At 38.3% G+C, this 25,190-nt stretch overlaps 1 protein-coding gene and 2 long non-coding RNA genes across 3 annotated transcripts in view; 1 reads left to right on the top strand and 2 right to left on the bottom strand.

Annotated features, from left to right (window-relative positions):
* Positions 1-1,501: 1,501 nt before the first annotated feature.
* On the bottom strand, positions 1,502-2,591 carry LOC144648747 (uncharacterized). Its single transcript, XR_013569762.1, has 3 exons — positions 2,334-2,591; positions 2,040-2,237; positions 1,502-1,626 (listed from the first exon to the last, which is right to left on the bottom strand). It is a non-coding gene; the product is annotated as an uncharacterized LOC144648747 (long non-coding RNA).
* Positions 2,592-16,130: 13,539 nt separating this feature from the next.
* Positions 16,131-21,636, top strand: LOC144650240 (uncharacterized). The gene is made up of 4 exons (XM_078509897.1): positions 16,131-16,211; positions 19,048-19,381; positions 19,585-19,713; positions 20,468-21,636. Exons 1-4 carry the CDS (start codon positions 16,185-16,187, stop codon positions 21,028-21,030), a joined length of 1,053 nt encoding a protein of 350 aa, XP_078366023.1. The 5' UTR covers positions 16,131-16,184; the 3' UTR covers positions 21,031-21,636.
* A 2,573-nt stretch (positions 21,637-24,209) lies between these two features.
* Positions 24,210-25,190, bottom strand: part of LOC144650298 (uncharacterized) — a 41,396-nt gene continuing 40,415 nt past the window's right edge. Inside the window, exons 2-3 of the long non-coding RNA XR_013570087.1 lie at positions 24,261-24,331; positions 24,210-24,229 (exon numbers count right to left, since the gene is read on the bottom strand). This is a non-coding gene — a long non-coding RNA (uncharacterized LOC144650298). The remainder of the gene's footprint in view (positions 24,230-24,260; positions 24,332-25,190) is intronic.

The following is a 25,190-nucleotide window of genomic DNA, read 5'->3' on the forward strand; positions in this document are numbered from 1 at the left end:
GAAGAGCATTTTTGAAGCAATCAAACTTAGCACAAAAAAGGGGTACTTCTCTAGGCACATTTGCAGACCTACTATGTTATGCACGACGTATGTACTGCAGGGGGGAAGATATCGATGAAGACGATCTCTCAGTGAAATGTTCTTGGCCCAAGGACTGGGAAACAGCCCACAAATACCTCAAGGATGTAGTCAGCATCTTCAAAGTGTCACGTTTGTGGAGAAGGAGGAACAATTAAATATTAATACCTCGGTGATACTTTTCAATTCATTACTAATCCTGGTGGTACTGTTTCAAGACATCCTATTAGTGATCTGTTTATATTCAACCTACTCACTGACGAGAAATCATGTTGTTTCCGGAGACAGGTAACAAGTTTGCAGTGTTAAATCCCTTTAGGACAAATATGAACCTCCCCAGGGTTATTGTACCCATCTTTCCTCAAGTGGATAATTTTGTGTGTGTTATTGGCAATGAGGAGGAAAACCCATGGAGGGCTCTGATAACAGAAATGAACTATCGTACATCAACTGTGGGAGGTTATTTCTATGTAAAACATCTCAATTTTGATGCTAACCACCTCTGGATAAGAGGCCACAAAGAAAAGAGACCATTCATTTCAATAGCCTCTTGTTGATTGTGAATGGGTGGGCAACGTATGGAGAGACCCTTGAGAACTTTTAGCTTTGTAGTATCAAGACTCTTTTGTTTAAAAACAGGATATACAGTATAAATTTTCGTAGCAAGTCTATACATATAAAAATGGATTTCTGTGGCTTTACTGTCAACTAACGAACGGTTATATAGGTTTGGCTTCGCCAATTGGAAGAGTTTAATGGCCGAAAATTTCCAAGTCCACTTTGTATTGGTTTGTCAAATATTGTTATTCAACAGCAGAGAAATACTTATTGATTGTATTGCCCATCTTTTCCATTTTTATTGTGATTTCTTGTCCGTGACATTGTTTTGCTTTTGGATTTTACACAAGCATCATATTTCAAAGCGAAAATTCAGCAGTCAACTGTGCAACAATCATGGAAGACAGCAAATCTGGCTAAAACCTGATTACATTAATCGTGGTTAATTAAAAGTTATTGACATTTCTTGGGAATAAATCTATCCCTGCGTTTGACAAATATTTGCGTTGTTTAGAAAAACAGATTTTTTAAAAAGTATTTATATCTCGTGATTGTTTATTTTATTCGCCCTAAAATTTAAAGCTTTATAAAAATTGAGCATAGAAATCGACGTTCACATGTCCAAACATTGATTTAACAAAGGGGATGTAAAAATAGCCGCGGTCCACCTTAATAGTCAAATGTGTTGCACTTAAAGAAAACTGTTTGATAGAATCTCGATATCGAGTGGCAATTCCCGCACAACACTGACCTTACTCAGGAAGAGTTTGGCTGTTTGAGTGAAATTGCCACTCGGGGTCGTTAGAGTTCCACAGCAGCTCTGTCGTTTGGGGGATGTCACGAAGAGCCACTAAGAAAACGCGGGGTTGAGATGTGTTCTTGCATGCCACGTATGGCCTGACGTTTGAATTCCTGAGTGAGTGGTTCAGGGTAGCTCCCCAGGTTAGCTGATCATTTGAGGCGACTTCTCTTCCTTGCTAGGGATCAATCCTAAATGAGAAATCACATTTACTCTATGAAATTGTCGTGGAACTTAAAGCAAACTTGTATTCTGGTTAGCACTCCAGTTAGGCTGATTAGCACTTAACTTGACTAGCACTCCTCACTCACCAGATTAAAACTTCGGTTGGCGTTTTAAGCGCCGGCTAAGGCTTAGCTTAATAGCACTTCGGTTAGCTTCAATAGATAATAATACAGTTAGTATAAATAACGCTAATTCGACAGTGGCTTGCTCTTACGGATTACACCATTTATTCGTAGAGCAATAAGTTGATACGCCTATTTTCGTTAATCCGTACAGCATTACCTTTTACTTGAGTCACTAAGAACAGTAGCTGGTAAGGCTAACTTTGTTTGTACGTTTCCAAACTACACTCGATATATTTATCAGTTTATATACTCACGCAATCTGGCGTCTTGCGCTCTCTATGACCACCAGTGTGCAGGGCCTCCCCTCTGCTCCATAGACTCACTCTCTCCTTCGCCTCTTCAAGCGATATTATTTCGCCTTCGTATTCGCAAATGACGTCACCTTTAAACACATCCCTTGATGCAAAGGCGCAAACTCCGGCACCCCGGGGATCACTCGGTGCTTTAGGTAACTATCAAAACAGATAACAGTTATTACTTAATTTTTAATTAACTTACAGCAGTGTGAAGTCTGTGTCTCACCGTATATAATAGTATACATCACTTACTTCAATTAGTGGAACTGGTTTTTGACGGAGACTGGATTCTCTCCAGCATTATACGTCCCCCAAATTCCATTGCATGGCTTCTTGCGGGGCGTCGCAACTTTATCCCTGTAAATCCACGGCTGTGTCTGTTGGACGCTGGGTTTACGACCCAATCCATTTTTCTCGCGTGCTCTTTGATTGCTTTTTTTAAATTGCTGTTGAAAAAAGAAATTTACGGACACATTAACTATCCAAAGAAAATGCATCTAAAGAAATCGTTTTGTTACTTCGATTTCTCAGGAAACAAGTAGTTTTGCTGATGAAACAATTCACGCCATAATGTGGTTAATTTTGAGACTCAAAAGTATTGTATTAATCTTCAGAGTTTTTTGGGTGGTGGTGTCGGATGGGGGGAGGGGGTCATGGTATTATGCATGGGGGAGGGGCAGGTAAAAAAACACAAAATAATAGGGGGGTCCAAAAATGCAAGTGAAAAAATATAAAATCGACATAGCTCGCCCTCTACATAAATTATGAACCATCCCTAACTAATATCACATCATTACGTAGCATTATTTGTGCTGGTTTACAATGCTTGATATTAGTCTACAACACACCTTGTCCTCATAGAATTGCTGACAACATGTTTGGGATACTCCTCTGATTTGGAGAAACTCGAAAATCTGAAAGAAAGAAAAAATGTGATTGCATTTGCTTGCATCAAGAAACGCATTGGTCACTCCTGGAAATAAAATATGTTGATTTCAGTCCAAATGTCACAATCTCCAGCCCAGCCATGTAAGGCTCATAAAAGAGACTGTTTTACAAGCCAAAATATAACTTTGTGTAAATAGACCATTTTTGTTAACATTAATGATATTTTTCATCAACTTTTCAGCCTATTCAGCAGTTCCGAACTAAGCAATATGTAATGACAGAATGGCTTAACTTAAGTCTTTAATCATGAATACAAAGACTGTATCGTTCAGCCTGGACATCACCTTTAAGCCTAAACTCAGTATTTACAAAAATTTAGGGACCTTATAATATTAATATTAATGTCATAATAATACAAATGATGAGGGATGATGATGATGATGATGATGATGATGATGATAACAATAGGTTAATACACTTAAAAAAATGCATGCAAGCATTCCCTTCAACTAATAAGTTTGGGATTAACCAAGTGGGCAATAACATACCAGTAATCTGCTTACTACAGTATAAGTTTACAACTTTATTTGCCCTAGCTGTATAACTTTTTAAATCTACATTCATTAACAAAAACACAACTTGCAATGGTCTGTTAATAACTTTAATATTGCTCAAATTTTCGGAGTGTGGACACGAGATATTAAAATATTTTACCAAAAGCAGCTGAAAGGGATCACAACAATATTTGACAATTCATGTTCATTGCTCTGAAACCAATCATTATAGTTGTTCAATTTTATTTAACAAATAAAGAAGCCTAAGCCATGTTTTATACTGTCATAAAACACGACGGGCATTTGAGAACACGAGGGAAATGTAGAAAACATGAGCCGCAGGCGAATGTTTTCTACATTTCTCGAGTGTTCTCAAATGCCCGGAGTGTTTTATGACAGTATAAAACATGGCTTAGGCTTCTTTCTTTGCTTTATGATATAGATTTTAGACACCGCGAGTGAAAAGTTTAATTAAAAATATGTGCAACAAGAGCGAGTAAACAAAGATGAAAAGCAGAAAATAGTTTACGGGAAGACCAGAAAACTGACACAATTTCATTCAGTATTCGACGTAAAATAAGGCTAAGCATTTCAGGTAAGTTTGTTACCTTTTAATCTTGATCTTGTCTTTTTGAACTTCGATAAACTTCACCGACTGCACCGAGTGCAATTTCGTCTCAGCATAATATAGTAGTCTCGATGACATCCGTCCCTTGCTTCGTTCGACTTGAACAAGGCGTATAATTTCCAGAAAAGCTATTGCTTCGGATATTCCCGTAAACCTTAATTGTTGTCACAATCAAGTTCCAGCATGAATAGACGATTTAAGAGGAGATTGTCGAAGAAAATCTTGGAAAGAAAACTCTCTCGCTCGCTTTCCTTGCGAGTTTCATTCAACTCAAGCAGTGGACACCGCGCCACAATTTTTCCCGCCTCACTTCGTTTACATCAAAATGAAATGTCCAGTGGATTTATACTTAAAAAGGAATTTAATAAAACAATTATTCCATTCGCCCTTGTTGGATACGAGTGGTTATAGCCAACGAACAGTCAACGACGCGCGAAGCACTCGAGGAAAGCTGACGAAAAACAATAAAACATGATTTTTCTATGTTTTATACTCTGATAAAACATAGGTTTTTAGCCAATCAGAGCGCGCGTAGACTCCTATCTATATTATAATAGATAATAAAACTCATTTATCTATCTATACGCTTGTATTGTAAGTTGCTTTACTAAGGCTGTTATTACAATGTGTCTTGACCACAAAGCAGTACAGTGTTAAAATTATCGGTCTTCACCATTGAAGCTGTGAACAAATTACCATACACTATTTAATTCTTACTTTTACGAAGCTTACGATTAAAGCGTGGTTTTCTATAGCAAAGAAATGATTACGTTTACTAAGCAAGTCAGAAATAAATAACATAAACAGGAAATTATCTCATCCACCGTTGCATACTCTGTAAGTAACGACGAAGAATACTTCGACCCCGAAGCCATGATGCCAACTGCGCCAGCAATCACAAGGTTAGCAGTGGCAATCACCAGTTTAAAGTGTCGATCACTAGTTTAAAGTGGCGATCGCTAGTTTAAAGTGGCGATCACTAGTTTAAAGTGTCGATCACTAGTTTAAAGTGTCGATCACTAGTTTAAAGTGGCGATCACTAGTTTAAAGTGTCGATTGCTAGTTTAAAGTGGCGATTGCTAGTTTAAAGTAGCAAATCGCGATTTTATAAAGCGGCGATCGCCAGTTTTAAGTATCGACCGCTAGTTAAAGATAGCGAATCGCAAGTTTAAAGTGGCGATTGCCCGTTTAGAGTGGCGATCGCTACTTTAAAGTGGCGATTGCCAGTTTAAAGTGTCGATCGCTAGTTTAAAGTAGCGAATCACGAGTTTAAAGTGGCGATCGCCCATTTAGAGTGGCGATCGCTAGTTTAAAGTCGCGGTCGCTAGTTTAGTCTTCATAAAACCACACTTGAGTTAAAAGAAAAATAAATTTATTGTTGAAAAAAACTCTTGAATGTATTAAAGATTGACATAAATATATAAGACAGTTAACAGTAAAAATCAGATTTCAAAAACTAATCGGATTCCATAATGTCTGTGTCAATCTTGCTCCGCTGAGTACTGCATATATCAGGAGCCTTGTGTTAAGTTTTTTTGTAGGCAAAATTAACCTGCATGAAACAATATTAGTTTAATGATTGTTAGAGGTAATTTTTATGAACGTTTTGCAAGTGCTTATTTTGTTTGACTTTTCAATTTACATTTAAATCTGTCTGAAAGAATTGTTCACCTGATATCTGCTGCTTGAGAGTCTTGCTAGGTTGTCTTGTCTGGCGCTCCCTTTTTCTTTGCATGTTAACTTATCAGTCCATCAATTTTGCATCGGAGTGCTGTGCGTATCTATGATGCCTCGTATTGTTTTTTGGTGGCATAAGCTGCAAGAAATAATCAAATTGCTAGTTAGAGTTTTTATGAAAATTTTGCAAGTGCTCTATTTGAGTTCAAATTTACTTTATATCTGTCTGAAAGAAAATTGTTTACTAGTGATTCGTGGATAGAGGGGGATAAGGGGTGCGGGACCCTGTGAGAATAGGAGATGGGAGGGGTAATATGACAGCTGCGGAGGACAGTCACCTGAAAAAAATTGCCAAAATTCTGCAACATTGCTTTAGATATTTTTCAATAGAATAAGACTGGGGTGTTTATACTATTTAGAGCTACTAGGAGTACGAGGTATGGGAAGTGGGAGGGTCAGATTCCATTTTGTACTCGGCTCTTCTTAGCTGTAATAATTGTTTTTGCGACAATTTTTTTAATATTTGAGACTGTTATGTTTTAACACTTATATGTACATACCTACTATGGCATCAATGATGCCGGCATCAAGGCCCTTTTTGTTGTTTCTCCCTGTTAAGTTGCCAGCTTCCATTCACTCGATGGGAGTATAAAAGCAACTCAGCAGATATCTGGCTGCGTGAATCCCCGTTTTTTTCCTTTCCACCTCTTTGAGGTGTCTTGGATACAAGAATACATGTGATCCAGGCACAAACTCCACCATCTGTAGTAAAAGAAAAAGGATTAAAATATATATGTGCGTTCAAAAAAGAAGACCTATTCTCATACTCAGTACTTTTACCATCAATCTTACATATCATAAAATCAATCACAGCTCATAAAGTTAATCACTTTTATATGCTGTATTGTAACCTTATAAGGATAACATAAATGGAAGTAACTGAATTGTGTAGTTCCAGAAAATTTCCATACAACCCCAACAGAAGAGAACAGAAGCGATTTTATAAGAACGCTGGAAATTCCAATTAAACTTCATGCATTTCATTACGTTTTTGGTCTTCGAGAACCACCCATTCCCTCCCCCAGAATTTCCAATCCCTTCTGTGGTTGGGGTAAGGATACATGTATTTTCTGTAGTGTTAACACTTGTAATTGAACCACATCATTATAGGTAAAAAGTTATCCTCCATCTGATGACAAGCGTAATTGCCATTAGGTTCTTACATTTTGTGTACTTTGTGAAGAGATATGTAGCTCTATGGGCATTTTCCTGCTTTTCATATGAATTCCTTAAACTATAATATCATAATGTAACCCTTTAAAAACCATTTGGTTAAAAGCGAACAAAGAAATAGTTTACGCAGGGATAGTGAAAGCCAGGAATAAGGCAGTTGGCATGTTAAAGAGTGCTAAACGAAAGTATTATGTCTCCAAACTTGAGAATAATAAAAACAATGCCAAAGAAATGTGGAAAACAATCAAATCAATTTCTGGATCGAACAAACAGTCTAAGCGTGTGAACAAGCTTAAAGCTGATGGGCGAATTTTAGAAGATAAAGAACAAATTGCTTCTGAGTTTAATTCTCATTTTACGTCTATTGCGGATCAGCTTAGATCACTACTTCCTCAAACGAATTTTGACATCTCCAAACTTCGCAATTATGTCAGTTCAAGAAAGGATGCTAGCAACACTTTTTCTATCCCTCCTATCACAGAAAGCAAGATCATCGATTGTCTCAAGAATATTTCTTCTAACAAGGCCAGTGGCATGTGCTGAATGGATTTAACTACAGTGTGGAAAGTTTGAAATGCTTTGTTTTGGCAAATCTTTGTAAAAGTTTGCTTTTCGTTTCGTAATTATATATTTTCCGTGTTCAGTGGCTCATAGCCACTTTGATTAAGACCTATAGGACGTCGACTTTAAAACAGCGGAAACCTTTCCAAAATAGCGGCATCGGACAACAATGGCTTGAAACTCTCAAATAGCATGAAATTTACAAGATTTCTCACTAAATCTTCACTACTTTGGTATTATTTTAGAACTTTTTCCTCATTTAGCCTTCATAAAATCGCATTTTATTCCAAGAAATTTCACAGAATGCTAACAGAATGCTATTTATTCCAAAGAAAACGCGCAATGTTTATTGAACAACTAAAATCATAAAGCGTCCCGTTGTACTTGTTGGCATTTCTACCGATAGGTACCACTAGTTTTATAAAGGTGACATTTCAAAAAAAGCGTCATTACCCGCATTAAAGAACCCTACAGTCAGTCGGCACCATTTTTGGTGCCATCTTAATCATGAAAACTTTATGGCGAAACAAAAGCTTATTGTGTTGCTTTAATCCGTTTTACTGGAAGTCTGCTTAATTATCTTTATCATTGTCATTTTAATTTCTTTTAGACATGATCTGCATAAAATGCAACACCATAATTTGTATTTAAACAAAAACAAAGGCCTGGCTGACTCAAGGGTCCTTTGAGCAATAACTTATTAATTTTTACAGATAATGTGTACAATTCTGTTGAAATACGACCTGACCAGACCTTATTGATATAACAACACTACCAGATGACTTGGCAGCACTCTGAAACATCTCACTGGTTTTGGAAGAAGGTAAATGTACTTTTTTGTATTTTAGATGAACTTGTTGCCTATCAATGTTACTTAAGGTTTTTAGCTCAAAAGCAATGGTACTGTTAGCATTCTGATATGTTTTTTGAACTGAAAACAAACTCTGAGCTGACTTGATTATTCAAACAAGCATCATCAGCATTTTTTACTACTGACTCACTGAAGTCAAGCTTAAACCCCCAACCCCTTTTTTGGCCGAATTAAATCCCGGAAAATTTTGTTTCTAGTTAAAACCGGAATTTCTAATGAATGTAAAGTCAGGATTATTGAGCGCACCACTGAGACAAACAGAGACTGGGGCTAGTGATGTCATTGAAGGATATTGGCACCAGTTTTGAACTGAAGGAGACTTCATCTGACTGGGTAGTTGAAATTTCCAAGTTTGTTTTTAGAGTTGCTTTGTAGTGCTGTTTTTCATCATCATCATCATCGATCCTTATCGCGCCATTGGACGCATAAGGCCTCTACAGTCTCTCTCCAGCGGGAGCGGTCTTGTGTCGCCTTCCGGATCCCATTCCAGGTCAGGTGCAGGGACTTAAGTTCTTTCTCGGCCGACCTTCGCCAGGTTGTTCTAGGCCTTCCCCGTGCTCGCTTTCCCTCTGGTGTCCAGAATAAACCTTCTTTAGCCACATCGCCGGAGTCCTTCCTCAATACATGCCCAATCCAACTCCATCTCCTGCGGGTTAAGCTCACCATGATGTCCTCTTGTTTACAGATGTTTCGTACTTCCAGGTCGGATATTTTTTGTGGCCATCTTATTCCCAATATTATACGGAGGCACTTGTGGATAAAAACCCTCAACTTTTTAACTACGTCCTGTGTTGTTTTCCAGCTTTCGGAGCCATAGAGAAGCACTGTCTTTACATTTGAGTTGAATAGTCTTAATTTGGTCTTAAGGGAAATCCTTTTGGATCTCCAAACTGGTTTCAGTGCTATGAATGCCTGTCTAGCTTTGCCGATACGCGTTTTTACATCTGCATCGGCACCTCCCTGCACATCAATCACACTGCCAAGGTAAGAGAACTGTTCTATTTTCTCTATCTCATGTCCATCTATCTTTATTTGGCAATTTCTTTTGCATCCAGTGCTCATCCATTTGTTCTTTTTGGTGTTAATCTTAAGGTGGCTCGACCCAGTTTTTTTCTAGCGATACCTAACAACTTTGAAACCCTCATACTTAAAGGGATTGATGTCAATGACAAAAAACTACTACATCACATGCATTACACAGACTGAACTTCAATATGATATAAATTTTTTGGCGATCAGAATGAATATCACGTGGCAATGACGTCACACAGGGTTTTGCTCTGAATCGATTTTTAGGTGGTAACCGCATTTTCTCTCGAGATCCTCCACGCTACGTATTCCTTGGGTGTTTGCCTTCATCTCAGTGGAGTTTCATCGAAATCTACAAGAGGAATTTTGAAATATCTTGGAATTTCTTTTTAGATGGTATAATTTATGCGTAAAATAAAGTCAAGACTTCATATAAAGAAATTTGCTTCTTTTTTATGTTTAATGAGAGGATTTAGCCCCCATTCCTTTTATAAATGTCCCATATACTACATCCAAACCTTTAGAAGAAAGTAGACTTGCGCGATTTCGAAAAATATGAAAATATCTTAATCGGAGTAGAGCTCAATGTTTAGCTCTATTTACCATTTTTACGGCTACTTTTGCAAAAAAGCGATTATTTCAAAAACCCGTCGATGAATATTTTCCAAATTTTTTCAGGGTGACAAATAATCAGTACACCACACAATCCCTAAATTTCATGCTCATTGAAAATAACTAAGGTTGTCTAAACTAAAAGCAAAATTGAGTAAACATTGAAGCGATGTCGAAGTTTTGAATAATTTTGTGCTCTGGGATTTCCTATTGTTTCGATTTTAACACAACATCGAATTCCTGTGCACCACGCGTGTAATGACCACGCTTGGCTACCCTCCGAAAGCTTTCCGAAATAGTTTTGAATATGGTAATATTCTCATCGAGTTCAAGTAAACAATACTGGATGAATGAATACATTTCCAACTGAAGAAAGCAGTCACACAACACCAAACTCAAAGCCGGTTAACTTTTATCTCAGCCAAGACGTCGACCCAACAAGAAAAACTCATGCGTGACAATTTCTTTTCCATTGTTCCATATTTCGGAAAGGTTTCGGAAAGCTTTCGGAAGGTAGCCAAGCGTTGTCATTTTACGCGTGGTACACAGGAATTCGATGTTGTGCTTAACTCGAAACAAAAGGAAATCCCATAGCACAAAATTATCTCAAACTTCGACATCGCTTCAATGTTTACTCAATTTTGCGTTTAGTTTAGACAACCTTAGAAATTTTCAATGAGCATGAAATTTAAAGATTGTGTGGTGTACTGATTATTTTTCATCCTGAAAAATTTTGGAAAAATTTCATCGACGGGTTTTTGAAATAATCGCTTTTTTGCAAAAGTAGCCGTAAAAATGGTAAATAGAGCTAAACATTGAGCTCTACTCCGATTAAGATATTTTCATATTTTTCGAAATCGCGCAAGTCTACTTTCTTCTAAAGGTTTGGATGTAGTATATGGGACATTTATAAAAGGAATGGGGGCTAAATCCTCTCATTAAACATAAAAAAGAAGCAAATTTCTTTATATGAAGTCTTGACTTTATTTTACGCATAAATTATACCATCTAAAAAGAAATTTCAAGATATTTCAAAATTCCTCTTGTAGATTTCGATGAAACTCCACTGAGATGAAGGCAAACACCCAAGGTATACGTAGCGTGGAGGATCTCGAGAGAAAATGCGGTTACCGCCTAAAATTCGATTCAGAGTAAAACCCTGTGTGACGTCATTGCCACGTGATATTCATTCTGATCGCCAAAAAATTTATATCATATTGAAGTTCAGTCTATGTGTAATGCATGTGATATAGTAGTTTTGTCATTGACATTAATCCCTTTAAGTATAAGGGTTTCAAAGTTGATAGGTATCGCTAGAAAAAAACTGGGTCGAGCCACCTTAAGCCCAACTCTACGCGCATTGTTCTGTAATCTAGCTGTTTTCTCGCCTAGATGTGTTCCATGGGTGGATAGAAGGCAGAGGTCATCCGCATAATCCAGATCTTCTAATACGGTTGTCAATTTCCATCTGATTCCAGTACGTTGGTGACTTGTTGTTTCTTTTATCACCCAGTCTAGGGTAATCAAAAACAGCAAAGGTGACAGCATGCATCCTTGCTTGACCCCAGTTTCCACGGCAAACCATGGTGTTAAATTTCCTTCGTGGAGAACGCTACATGTGAAATCTTTGTACAAGGCCTGTATCATCCTGATGATCTTGTGTGGGACGCCATAAAGCCGCAAGAGTTTCCATAGGGTGATTCGATGAACACTGTCAAACGCCTTTTCAAAATCAATAAAATTCAGGTGCAGGGATGCCTGCCATTCCATACATTGTTCTATTATGTTCCTTAGAGTGAAAATCTGTTTTGTGCACGACCTTCCTTTACGGAAGCCTGCTTGCTCCTTCCGTAGCTGATTATCCACTGCATTCTGAATTCTTGTCAGGATGATTCTGGTGAATACCTTAGACACCACAGATAGAAGAGTTATTCCCCTCCAGTTGGTACATTCTGTGGTGTCACCCTTTTTTGGGATTTTCACAATAAGGCCTTTGCGCCAGTCACCCGGAAGCTGTTCTTCTTGCCATATGTGCCCGAACAATACGAAGAGCACCTCTGTAGCTGTTTCGATGTCTGCTTTAAGCAGCTCTGCGGGTATGTCATCATAACCAGGGGCTTTGTTGTTCTTGAGCAGTTTGATTGCCTGTCGGATTTCATCTCTACTAATGGCATCTGAATTTAGGTCTAGATCAGGCACGTTAGTCTCAAGGCGGGGCGGGTTGCGTGGATCGTCTCTATTTAGTGTTTTACTAAAGTGTTCAGTCCACCGTTTTAGTTGATCTTCAATTGTTGTTAAAACATCGCCATTACGATCTCTAATCGTTGTAGAGCTTTGGTGGGTTTTGCCTGAAAGACTTCTTGTGATGTTATAGAGCTTTCTGCTATCATTTACCTTCGCTGCTTCTTCTGCTTCTCCCGCCTTATTCTCGATGTAATTCCTTTTGTCCTGGCGAGCTTTATCCTTAGCCCGGTATTGTTGCTGAAGGTCCTCGGCTGGGGTATTTTGGGTATTATTAAGCATGCGTTTCTTTAACTCTTTTCTTTCTTCAACTAAAGCCCACGTGTCATCTGAGATCCACTCTTTTCTTTTCTTACTGGAATACCCTTAGACTTCCCTTCCTGTTTCCATGTATATGTTCTTGACGATTTGCCATATATCTTCCATCCCTGTTTCTTCCTCTTGAGCCTCCAGTTCTGCTAGAAGCTCAAACCTATTCTGCAGCCTCAATCTGAACTTTCTTTGAGTTCCTGGGTCTTTCAGCTTATCAAGATCTAATTTTCTTCGTGCGGACTCTTAAGCTACTTTCCTTAGTTTTAAACGCAGTCTGCCAACCACCAGCGTATAGCCTCCCAAAGACCAACCCCTAACGTCCTCGTTGGTGGGAGGTGGGCAACGGTGGAGTAGGGGACTGCCTGTCAGGGTGAAGTACAGTGGGACTTAGGTCCCGGGGCCGCTACGGTAGCTGTGAAGGCCTGACAGGAACCCTGAACAAGCTGGCAAATAGGGGCTATGGCAAGTCTGCAGGGGGCTAGTCACCCCCTCAGACTCAACATGTGACTACAGAAACCGAAACAGAAACTTTACAGTGGGAAATGGTGGGTCGCCAGAGGGAGGACCATTCCATGGATGGTAGCATGACGCTTGCTGACCAAAACCTCCAGGGAGTTTGTGAGCCAAAACCCTCTCTTTTGGGGCCTAAGGCCATTACCAGAATTGGCTGTTGGAACGTAAGGACGATGTATGAATGTGGAAAAGCTGCACAAGTGGCCAAGAAAATGAAAGAAAACAGAGTTGATATCTTGGGGGTTAGTGAAAGCAGATGGACGGGAAGTGGTAGTGTGCAAGTATTGTGCAACTATTTTATATTCGGTCCGAAAGGATGGACAACATCAAGGTGGTGTTGCTCTCATGTTAAACAGTCTATCTGCCAAGGCACTCTTGGAATGGAAACCAGTGAGCGAGAGGATGGTCCGTGCTAGGTTCTATTCAAAGTACAGCAAACTCACAGTCATTCAATGCTATTCGCCCACAAATGAGGCAGATGAGACTGAAAAACTCAATTTCTATGAACAGTTACAGTCAGAAGTGGCTACAACACCAAAGCATGACGTCCTGATGGTGATAGGAGACCTAAATGCTAAAGTTGGAAGGGACAACACAGGACGAGAAGACCACATGGGCAAACACGGCTCTGGAGAAATGAACGAGAATGGAGAGCTTTTTGCAGACTTCTGTGGTTTAAATGGCCTGGTAATCGGGGGCACCATCTTCCCTCACAGAGAAATTCATAAGACCACATGGAATTCTCCAGACAAAAGGACCAAAAACCAGATAGATCACATTACAATCAACAGCAGATGGAGAACCTCTCTACTCGACACCAGGGCGTTTAGGGGTGCAGATATTTTATTAGAATGAAGTCAAAAGTACAAATTCCCTGTGAATGCAGCAAAGTATATATAGGGGAAACAGTGAGAGCGATACAAGACAGGATAAAAGAACACGACAGAGACATAAGGCTTGCTCATACACAAACCTCCGCAGTTTCGGAGCACGCAAACGAAACGGGGCATATTCCTTAATGGAATCAAGTAAAGTTTATCGATCGTGACCCTCACCGATACACATGCAGGGTCAAAGAGACTATCCAAATAAGACTTCATTCTAATAACATCAATAGAGATAGCGGAATTGAAATTCCTGAAGCATGGATACCTACGATCAGAAAGCACAACAACCGTTCAACTACAAAGTGGACCTCTGAGGGAGCATCATCTGTTTGTCGGAATAATAATGAGGATCGAAATGCACCAATCACAGCGAACCAATGTGCATAAATAGCGACGCGTAAACAATCGACCTCATCGCCTGATTAAGACTAGCAGTATTCAGTCGAAACGTCGCGATGTGCATCTCAAAGCGATTCTATCGTGAGACAAACGAATAAACGTTCATTACCTATCTTACACCTTGATGAACAATATTCACATCTTTAATGACATATATTGGAGAAATTTGAAAACATGATCAACAGTGTGTGATGTAATTGCGAGGTGACTTAAATCCTGCACTTTTTACTGCCTCATTCTTTCTGGAGGGGAGTGGGGTGGGCTACTAAGATAAATTTTATTGATAAATGTCTCCTTGAAATGTTTCTTCAAACGCCGACTTGAATACTTAAGAAAAACAAACGGATTTGTAGAACTTTATTATAAATATTTACAAGGAAACGGTTTTGGTTTGAAAATATTCAAGCAAAAGCGGCTTAACATGTTGAACCTTGTTGAAATGATGATATCCATCTTCATTCACGATATTTTGCTAACATAGAATTTAATTAATAATTAATTTGGCTAAATACGCTCTGTGCAAAATTGCTCGTGGATTTTCCTTAAGTATACCACACATCTGTCGTAATCCTGGAGTATGATGGCTGACAATTTGGTTAAAAAAATCCATAAAAGAAGATAACTGCTTTGGATTTATCCATAATATAACTTTCCGAGACTTCGTTCTGTACACGTTATGACATGGTGCACGACACTGTACTAAGACCATCATGAAATATGCAAGTGAAAAATTGGCAGAGAATAATGTTTTGTCTGCCAAATTGCATTAGATAAACTGTGATAAAACACACACACACAAAATACAATGTATTACCCTGACTTCAGTTTTAAAATTTATCTTGTGGTTTGTTTTGAACTGTTCCGGTAAAGAGCATGTTTGTTTTTTTTCGCTGGGAAAATGAGTGGCAAATTTACGTCTGGTCATTTGCAAGCATAGAACTTTCTTCAACCTTTTAAACTTGACTAAAAATGCAATCAATTTAGGTAAAAAGCTGTCAAAACTATGTACATTACACGTTTTCTATCATTGAGATCATCATCAGAGTGTTTAGCGACTATTAGTTTTTTAGTACATGCAAAATGTTGAGGTACAGTGATTCTCTGTTAGTAAGTAGCGAATAATCAGCAAGTTTGTTTAAAATTTATTTTTTTCCTTTTTTTATATACTTTCCTTTTTTCCAGCCTTCGTTTGAAAAAGCTAAACAAAACTGCAGCTGTTAGAGGCTAACAAATTGTCTGAATTTATTTATTTCTCTGTGCGTGTAGAAAGACTAAAAAAGCCCACGATTAAAAACCGACAAAGCAGATGTTTTTTTTATATTTCAAAACTACAATTAGTCGCTTGAAATATTACAGAAATTACGCCCCTTAAAGAAAGCAACCCCTAGCTGTGTCACCTTGGTTTGTAAATTAACAGACAGTAGGGTTCTAGGCTGTACATCATTTAAACTCAACAAGACATAGCAACAGACAATAATCTAACCCACCGGACTTTTTCTGGTGTTTTCTGGTGTTCAATAATTAATTTTCCATTTTAATTTCCAGCGTTGATTACAAACAGTCAATACATTTCTAAACGTTCTCTTATTAATGTTGTCAATCGTAATTTGCTTTTTACAGGTTCCCACTAATATGCATGTTCACATTTCATTTAGCATTTAACACTATCGAACGAAACGTTGCCACCTTCACTCAACAATGAAGGTTCAGCATACTAAATCTATGGTAAGTCTCTCCTTAAAATGTTTCTTTTAACGCCTACTTGAATACCACGGAAAAAAAATTAAAAATGTCGAACGTAATGCAAATGATGATAACGATGCCTTTACTGGAAGGGTGGCGCATCATAGGCCTGACTTTAATGATATTTTGCTATGTTAATTTTCGTGTTCTGCCTAATCCTAATCTGTGTCAAAAAGGTGGACGTTTCGAACATTGAGAGTCGTCTTCATTTTTATTCTATCTCAATCCGACCAACCTATCACGTTTCCTGACTTATCTATCACAGGTTTGTCCTCGGCTTTGGGTGAATACATTTTTTTCCCAACACCTTGCAGTTTTCTCAGTTAAACGCACTTGTTGCATGACAAAGAAACGAAGCTTAAACGTCTCCAACACAATCGTTTAGTGTTGACTTTGGATTTAAGTATTTTGTGTGATGTACTTCACTTTTATGTCCTTTTTGTGGCGACTGTGCATTCATAAGACTATAGGTGTCTTAACGGTACGAGTAACTTTCCAGAGACTTCGCTCCGTCATGACGTCATGCACGTATAATGTACTAAGGAATGGAAAATACAGGTGAAAAATGGTAGAGATATGTTAATGACGCCCAAACACATCACATTAGATTTAGTCGTTTAAACAGTAGCAAACAACAAGAAATATAGTTTACAATGTATCACCCTTACTTTAGTTTTAGAATTTATCTGTTTGTATTAGACTTTTGCGGTTAAATTCGACTGTTTTCTAGGAACGTAAACAAAGCACGTCATCCTCGAAAAATTAGTTGCGCATTTATGTCTTTTTTTAACATAGAACTCTTTTCAAACTTTGGAACTTGACTCTTAATGTAAACATTTTTCGTGAAAGGCTGTTAAAACAATGGCCCAGCTCACAACAAGTCTCTCGTAGCTCAGTTGGTTAGAGCGCCCAACCGGTATATGGGAGGCCATGGGTTCGATTCCCGTCGGGGACTCAGAATTTTTCTTTGTCCCATGCTCGAGTCATGTTGAACACTTCATCTTCATTATTTATTACCGAGCTTAAAATTTACCATCTTTATTATTTACTAATGTACATTATGTTTAAATTTTACTGTCTCTCCTTTCTCTTTTTCAAGCCTTCGTTGGTAACATTCTTTAAAAAAAAAACAGCTGTTACAGGCTAACAAACTGTTTGAATTTGTAGAAAGATGAATTAATTAAGCCCACGATTCAAAACTGCCATTATTTGCAAGAAATAGTCAGAAATTAGGTCCCTCAAAGACATCAAACGCTAGCTGCGGCAAGTTATAAACCTTGTAAAGTAAAAAAAAAAACTTTGTTTGAAATGTTTGCAAATTTACAAACAGCAGAGATGCTGGGTTGTGTTAACAAACTCAAGACATAACAACAGCCAATGATCTAACCCATGTAATATTTCTTGGTGTTTTTCTACTTTCCTCAACCCAATTTTTTAAACGATATAGCTTTTGTAGCTGGCGGTATTTTTCTTTCGTCGCAAACGGTAGAAGGGACGGCGTCCCTAAACTTCTCGACCTCAAAACTATAATTATTCACCAAAATAATTACAGACATTACACCACTCACAGACGTCAAACGCTAACCGCGGCAGGTAATTAGCTTTGCCCTGTAAATTAACAGAGTGTGGCTGCTGAGCTGTGTCAACAAACTATCATCCTAAAAACTTAACAAGTCATCATAACAGACATGATCAAACATACGTTTTTGTGTGTTTTCCTACGATACCTGAACACAATTGTTTTAGCAATACAGTGTTCATAGCTCTGGCGGGATGTTTTCTTTCGCCAGCTGCTGGAGGCTAACAAACTGTTTGAATTTGTAGAAATATTAATTGAACTCACGATTAAAAATAGACGAAATTAACAGACGTTTTTTGGATATCGTGTCTTCAAATCTACAATTATTTGCAAGAAATATATCAGAAATTAGGCCCCGCAAAGACATCACACACTAGCTGCGCCCAGTAGTAAATCTTGTAAAATACAAAAAACCTTTATGCCCCTATCTTATTTGAGTTGTTTTGTAAATTAACAGACAGTATGGCTGCAGAGCTGTGTAAACAAACTACCATCATAAAAACTTAACAAGTCACCACAACAGACAATGATCTAACGCATGTTTTTTTTTCTGGGTTTCCCTTTCGATACCTCAACCCAATTGCTTCAACAATATAGTAGTGAAATTGCGGCAGAATTTTCTCTCTGCCACTCTCGAAACAAAGCAACATTAAGTATTGCCATGAGTTGCTTGCTTATGGGTAAATTATAAAAACAATTCTCTAAAGTACTTACTCACACGCTCGAACAGAATAACAACGCGCGATAAATTGCAAATATGGGAAACACAAGCACGTTAGATTTTTGAGACGTCTTTTGAAGATGTGCAAAGAGAAAGTTTATAGCCTTGTCATGACCTTAATACTAAGCTTCCATTACATAAATGAGATAATTCGCATGTTATCATTTCTTGGCTTGACAACCACAAATAAACACAATTTTATCTTTATTTCACCTTACGTTTTTCTTTTCTTGCTATTTGTAGAAGGAAAAAATTACAAACAAACAAACACAAAAAAACGACAAGTTCAGAGCTCAGGAGATCTGTATCTCTAGCTTGAAAGCTGCACAGTGATTCATATCGTGTGTTTTGTATCCCTGTCTAAAATTAACAGGAACTTGTATAAAAACGATAAATTCCTAATTTGACGAACCACGATGCAGTCCTAGTACTGTAAAATGTACATTTTGTTTATACACCCCTGTTAACAAATAACGCTATTGTGGCTCCTTGTAACCGTTTGTTCAATTCATTTTTAGCCAAAGCGGACTATGTGTGGAATAAAAGCACAGTTCTCTGTATTGCTGATTATTTTTCACACTCCGGCGATTACTACTGCAGCCGAGGAAAGTAACAGTGAAGAGCGATCTCAGAGAGGAATGGCACTGTTGAACCACACATACAAGTCTGTGTACACTGAAGACTATCCCAGCTGCCTCATGGCGTGCATTGATGACTCACAGTGCAAGAGCTTAAACTATTGGTGGAATATTTTACAATGTGATCTGAATAACAAAACCAAATATTCAGCTGTGGCAAAGGTCTTCATCCGAGATATGTCATCCACGTACATGGGGTTGACTAGGCAACCAGGTATTTATAACCAAAGAACATAAAACAAATGTTACAAACCTAAGATTGCTATTTTCGTTATTGACAGTTACTGTTCAGTATGACTAAGCATTCATGCCTGCTGGAACTTTCTCGAAAAAGTTGCTGGTAACGTTGAAGTAGAAAAGAGTAGTTTCTCCTCAACAGGTTCACTGATCCACAATGTTTGTTATTTTACTTTGCAGAGATAAACAGAAATGTTTACCGCTCGTGCAGACAAGTGCCTCCCTCAAATGGCGATGGAGAATATCTCATTGATCCAACATTGTCAGGAAACCCGTTCACTGTTTACTGTGACATGACAACTGATGGAGGTAAGTAGAAATAATGTAATAACAAAAAGATAAGTAAAGATCAACTGGCAAAATCATGCTAAAAGAGGAGCTCTTCAATAATTCAATAAAGCTGAAAGTATATAAATGCCGTTTACTTTGCCTCGTATCAGCTCCTTCACGTGGATCGAACAACCTCATAAAAATGGCGTGCCGCATAGATTCGTGGAAATTACAGTCCCACCCTAGATCTAATTTAGGATTTTAAAAGAACAAATCCAAATCGACGAAGCAATGCAATGTAGTCAATAACCTTCTACCTTCTGTAGAAATCTTCGTGATTTATTAACTGCCTTCCAAGGGGTAGGTGATTGATAGTTATGTGGAATATGCAATCCTATAAAGAAAAATTCAGGCGGGTGATCTTAAAGTTTTTATCCCTTTTTCTACAAGTGGTTACGTTCTACTGAACCTTGCTCGGAATGCAGCCCTGCTTTTGCTATCAGACGCTATTTATATCATTTCTTGACTACTAAAAACAATATCGGCGACATTGAGTCACTTTGCCTTCGAATATTAACTGAACGCATGCGTGTTATTCACAAGCAGTCCGAAAGGTGCATGTCACGATAATCCAAGTTTGTCCTTTCGTAGTTCAGTGATTTCAAGCTCCAGTATTAGTTGGTTTTTGCTTTTTAGTTAACGGACCCAAGTATATTTTGGTTAAAGTTAAAAAAGATTGCACTGTTTTCGTCAATTCAATATCTGACATTAACTTTACTTTTTTCATACTTAGGTGGCTGGACTGCCATTCACATGATCTCATTCACAGAATCAAATCTCCGTTTTTCAAAAACTTCTTACGACATCCCCCATTACAGAAATCTTTCCAACTACGCTGACCACCGTCAATATCTGGTACCACAGGTGCTACTTAGCCTGCGAAATGACATGGGTTTCGATCAAATGAGATTTTACTGCCACAAGAAGCAAGCTGGAACTATGTTACATATTATGACCAATCTGAAACCGCTGGGGGAGGCGGTGGTGAAGTTCTTTATCGACGTCAACCTGGGATCAACCCGGCCCCTGGCATGTGGCTCATACACAGTTCTGCCTGATGACAATTCTACACTGTCTAAAGATTGCAGTAAGTTAGGTTGGAATGGCACCCATGCAGACGGAAGGTGGTCAGTTTACTTTGTTGATGATGTTGAACATCGGCTCCTATACCCTCTGAGACGATATGGCAAGGGCAGCTTTGCATCGAAAATCAAAACACGTGGTTGTGATGACAGCAAGGGAAAAAAAGAGAGCTCACTTTCTCCAGGAGACACATGGAGAATTTTTGTGCGATGAAATACAATGACATTGTGGATTTAGTAAAAGTTGCACAAAGAAACGCAGTGATTCTAGTATAAGAGTAAGTAGTGTCAGTTACAACGCGTAAAAGTGATAGTAGTAGTAGCAACAGCAACAGCAGTTGGGGTAGTAGTAGCAGCAGCAGCAGTAGTAGTAGTAGTAGCAGCAGCAGCAGCAGCAGTAACAGTAGTAATAGTAGCAGCAGCAGCAGTAACAGTAGTAGTAGTAGCAGCAGCAGCAGTAGCAGTAGTAGTAGAAGGAGCAGTAGCAGTAGTAGTAGAAGGAGCAGTAGCAGCAGCAGCAGCAGCAGCAGCAGCAGCAGCAATAGTAGCAGAAGGCCTTGGATTTATTTCAAAGCGTGGGGAGGGGGTGAGCAGATAAGCCTTGGGCGAACTATACTTCTCGGTGCCTGGACACAGAGCTTTCGCAAAGGAACAGAAACGGTCGAAGTGCCGAGGCAAGAATTCACTTCAAGTGCTGTTGTGAGTAGACGTTTTTTTCAATTTAAGGCGTCCTCCGCTTAGGGCATGTACTAAAACTCGAAACAACGAAACGAAATGACCGAAACCACCAAAATGAAACGACCGAAACCACCAAAACGAAACTGCCGAAACAACCGAAAGGACCAAAACGACCGAAACGAAACGAAATCACCGAAACAAGCAAAACCCATTACAATTATTGAGAGCTAACCGTAAATGGGCTAACCGGAGTGCATTGTAGGCTAACCTAAGTGAAAAGTAGGCTAACCGGAGTGTGTAGTAGGCTAACAGGAGTGTATAGTAGGCAAACCGGAGCGAATAGTAGGCTAACCGGAGTGTATAGTAGGCTTAACTGAGGATATAGTACGGTAAGTGGCGAAAATATTTAAGTTTTGCTTGTTTCGGTAATTTTGTTTTGTTTCGGCTGTTTCGGTAGTTTCATTTCGTTGTTTCAGGTTTTAGTACATGCCTCCGCTTAGGTAACAGTCAGTGTTCTCTGTGATTCGCTACTGGGTAGTAACGCGATTCGATGAAAATACCCTGAATTTAGTCTTTTCAGCCTCAAAAGGCATATGGACGAATTATTTCCTTTCATTTGACTGCTACGATTGAGCCTTGTCGAAAGCTCTTTATTGAAGGATAGTATCAAAATTATCAGTGACATGTAAAATTTCTGCGTTTACGTTCTTGAAAATGCAGTCAGATATATATACATATATAGATTTATACATATAGGCATATTATATTCATGTATTTATATGTTTTTCGTCAATGGGGAATACACGTTTGGATTAGGACCTCGGTAGCCTGGGAACCAGGGCGATTATGTTGTTGTGGTTGTTCCCAGGGGGCCTGGGGATAACGACCTCGGCGAGAGGATTAGGACCTCTCTGTAGCCTGAGAACTAGGGCCTCCTGAAAGGAGGGAGAGGACTACAACCTCTCCTTGCCAACCAACTGACCTGTGACCTTATCTTTACCTTTTAGCTATCTATTTGTTCACCTAATATAATTTAAGTAATTTTAATGCTGAGGAGTTTTTCTTCCCAGCGTACCTCCAAACATTTAAGTTGACCGAGCTTGGATTCTTTTCGGTAAAACGTTTCTTTAGGTGTCTCAAAACAGTTTCCTGTGATTCTCAGCATCCAAACTTTGGGGGATAAATATTACGACATAACTACGGCATTTGTTTGACGCCGTGATTGTACCACCATTTGATAACAAGTGGTTATAATGACCCTGTTACGCCACAAAATGTAATAACTGACACAAAATGTAATAGTAACGCAAAATGTAATAACTTTTGCCACAAAATGTAATAGTAACGCAAAATGTAATAACTTTCGGAATTACGCAAAATGTAACAACTTTCGACGCAAAATGTAATACATAAAAGTAACGCAAAATGTAATAGCGCAAAATGTAATAATTTTTTGGTTGGTATATATTTGTTCGAAATATAAGGAATTACATGTGGGTAAGGGACAGAACATCTGTATTTGTTTTAAACTGGCGGACGCCACGAGCTTTTCCAAAAGGCTACTTTGATTTTTCCAGGGAAAAAGGGGTGAATAGGTGAACTCTCGTTAAAATCCTGTAGAAAGTATTTTTTCATACAAAAAAGCCCTCCAAATAACACATGCCTTTCTTTATTTTGAAATTAAGGTACAAAAAATACGATTTGTAATGGTATATATGCTAACTTTATATGGCAACAATGAAATATCATTCAATTCTTTATCTGTTATATTATCACGCTAATTAACGTACTAACAAACTAGCGACTTTGTCCAATTTAGCGTCTTGCAATATTACGCTAGAAGCGAGTCACCTCCATTTTAAATAAAAATCGGTAAAAGAATAATGCATATATATATTAAATTGATGAGAATCTTATTTCAAACGAAATCTAACTGCGACTCTGAGGGAGGAAAAATGTAACTTGAAAATGTAAACTGAAACTTTAAACTATTTCAGGGCTCTTTCAATTGCGGGTTCTCCAGTAAATTAAGATTTATTAAGATTTTGCTATCAATTGTGCCTTGATATTTAAACTCTTGCCTAGAGCAAGTCTCTGATGGGTGCCTATTATGATCTTAATAAATGAAAAATAATAATTAAAAAAGAAATAAATGAATGTTTCGAACAAACATATACCAACCAAAACACTATTACATTTTGCGTTACTTTTATGAATTACATTTTGCGTTACCGACGTTATTACGTTTTGCGTCGAAAGTTATCACATTTTGCGTTACTATTACATTTTGTGTCAGTTATTACATTTTGTGGCGTAACAGACCCATCAAAATCTAAGTCTTGGAAAGTGCTGGAAACTGTCGTCAGCCACCTTAAGTCGTTTCTTAAATAGATTTAGCCAAGCCTAAAAGCAGAGCTCTCCGGTTGTTTACTTTGCCTTTTTTGTAAATGCAGTCAGGGGAATAAGTGCCTGTTTTGGCGAATCTTCGTTGAAGCACTCGAGGAATTTCTGAACTATTTCATCCAATCAAAGACTAGCGCGAGAGCTGAGTACTACGAAAAAAAAAAATACGCAGGCCAGTCATTTCTCGGAGAAGTGATCTTGCCATCAACTGGCACTGAATATGATTTTACTGACCCTTCAGTTCACAGTAAAAAAAAATTGGATGAGTTCGAGCTCGATAAGTTCTACACTCGAGCCCGCGATAGGGTCAAGTGATACTGGTCAGCGGATACCTTGTTTTGACAGTTGTCAATTTACCATGACATGGATGTCCAATAAACACCCTCTTTCGTATCATCGTGAGCCTCAACCAATAATTGCTAATTAACGTTAACCTCCCACCATGCTGCGCGACTTCGTCATCAGACGGTGGGCCCACGCGCCCGCAAAGTATGCCGCTATCCATGATGACCACGAAAATTGAAATGCATGGATCTCCTATTTCTATGCCTGTATAATTGTTATGGAGCTTCGCTATGAAACTAATGAGGATTAGTACAGATAGATTAAAATAATAAAAATTAAGTAAGACTTAAATAAAATATTGTCTTGTAATCGAAATAATATCAGGCAAGCGCTCATGATTTATAAGCCCATAAGTTGTCTAGAATAGTTACCTCAGAATACTTATATAATTGTTAAAAAATCATATAAGCGATAATATTAAATTAAGGCTTTGAAAGAAAGGAAGATGGAAGAAGAAGAGACAACGAAATGCCAGAAAAAGAAAAGAAAGGATGAGCAAGAACTGTAAAGTAGGCACAACGATATTAAATTTAGTTGAGTTAAACTTTGTTGCGGATGACGTTTTTACCCCGCCGGTTATTTCCAACAATTCACTCCTTCTCTTTCAAACCCATCTCTTAATGAGGATTCAGAATTTTGTGCCTTTGTCGGTTTGATTTCGAGTGGTCTACTGTTAAATTCCAGTATGAAATGGCTATTTTAACTTCGCGATCACTACAGTGACAAAAAATTCTATATTTGCCAATGCCTTGATTTCCACTGATTGTTGAGGAAAGGTCAACAACGTATTTTGTTATCATGGGAAAAGTTCATGAATGGGTGTCATATGTCCTGCCCATCAAACAAGGGATAACTTAGTGAACTGCGCATTTTTTGTGTCTAAAAATTTGTTGTCAACCACGATGTAAAAATTTGTTGTCAACCACGATGTAAAAATTTGTTGTCAAC

Source organism: Oculina patagonica, chromosome 4, assembly GCF_052425735.1.
Source record: "Oculina patagonica isolate OP01 chromosome 4, crgOcupat, whole genome shotgun sequence".
NCBI lineage: Eukaryota > Metazoa > Cnidaria > Anthozoa > Scleractinia > Oculinidae > Oculina > Oculina patagonica.

Excerpts from the sequence above, each read along its gene's own strand:
- LOC144650240 (XM_078509897.1), top strand. The coding sequence starts at position 16,185 with ATGAAGGTTCAGCATACTAAATCTATG. Across the intron at positions 19,382-19,584 it reads GGGGTTGACTAGGCAACCAG|AGATAAACAGAAATGTTTAC; the intron begins GTATTTATAACC and ends TTTACTTTGCAG. Across the intron at positions 19,714-20,467 it reads TGACATGACAACTGATGGAG|GTGGCTGGACTGCCATTCAC; the intron begins GTAAGTAGAAAT and ends TTTCATACTTAG.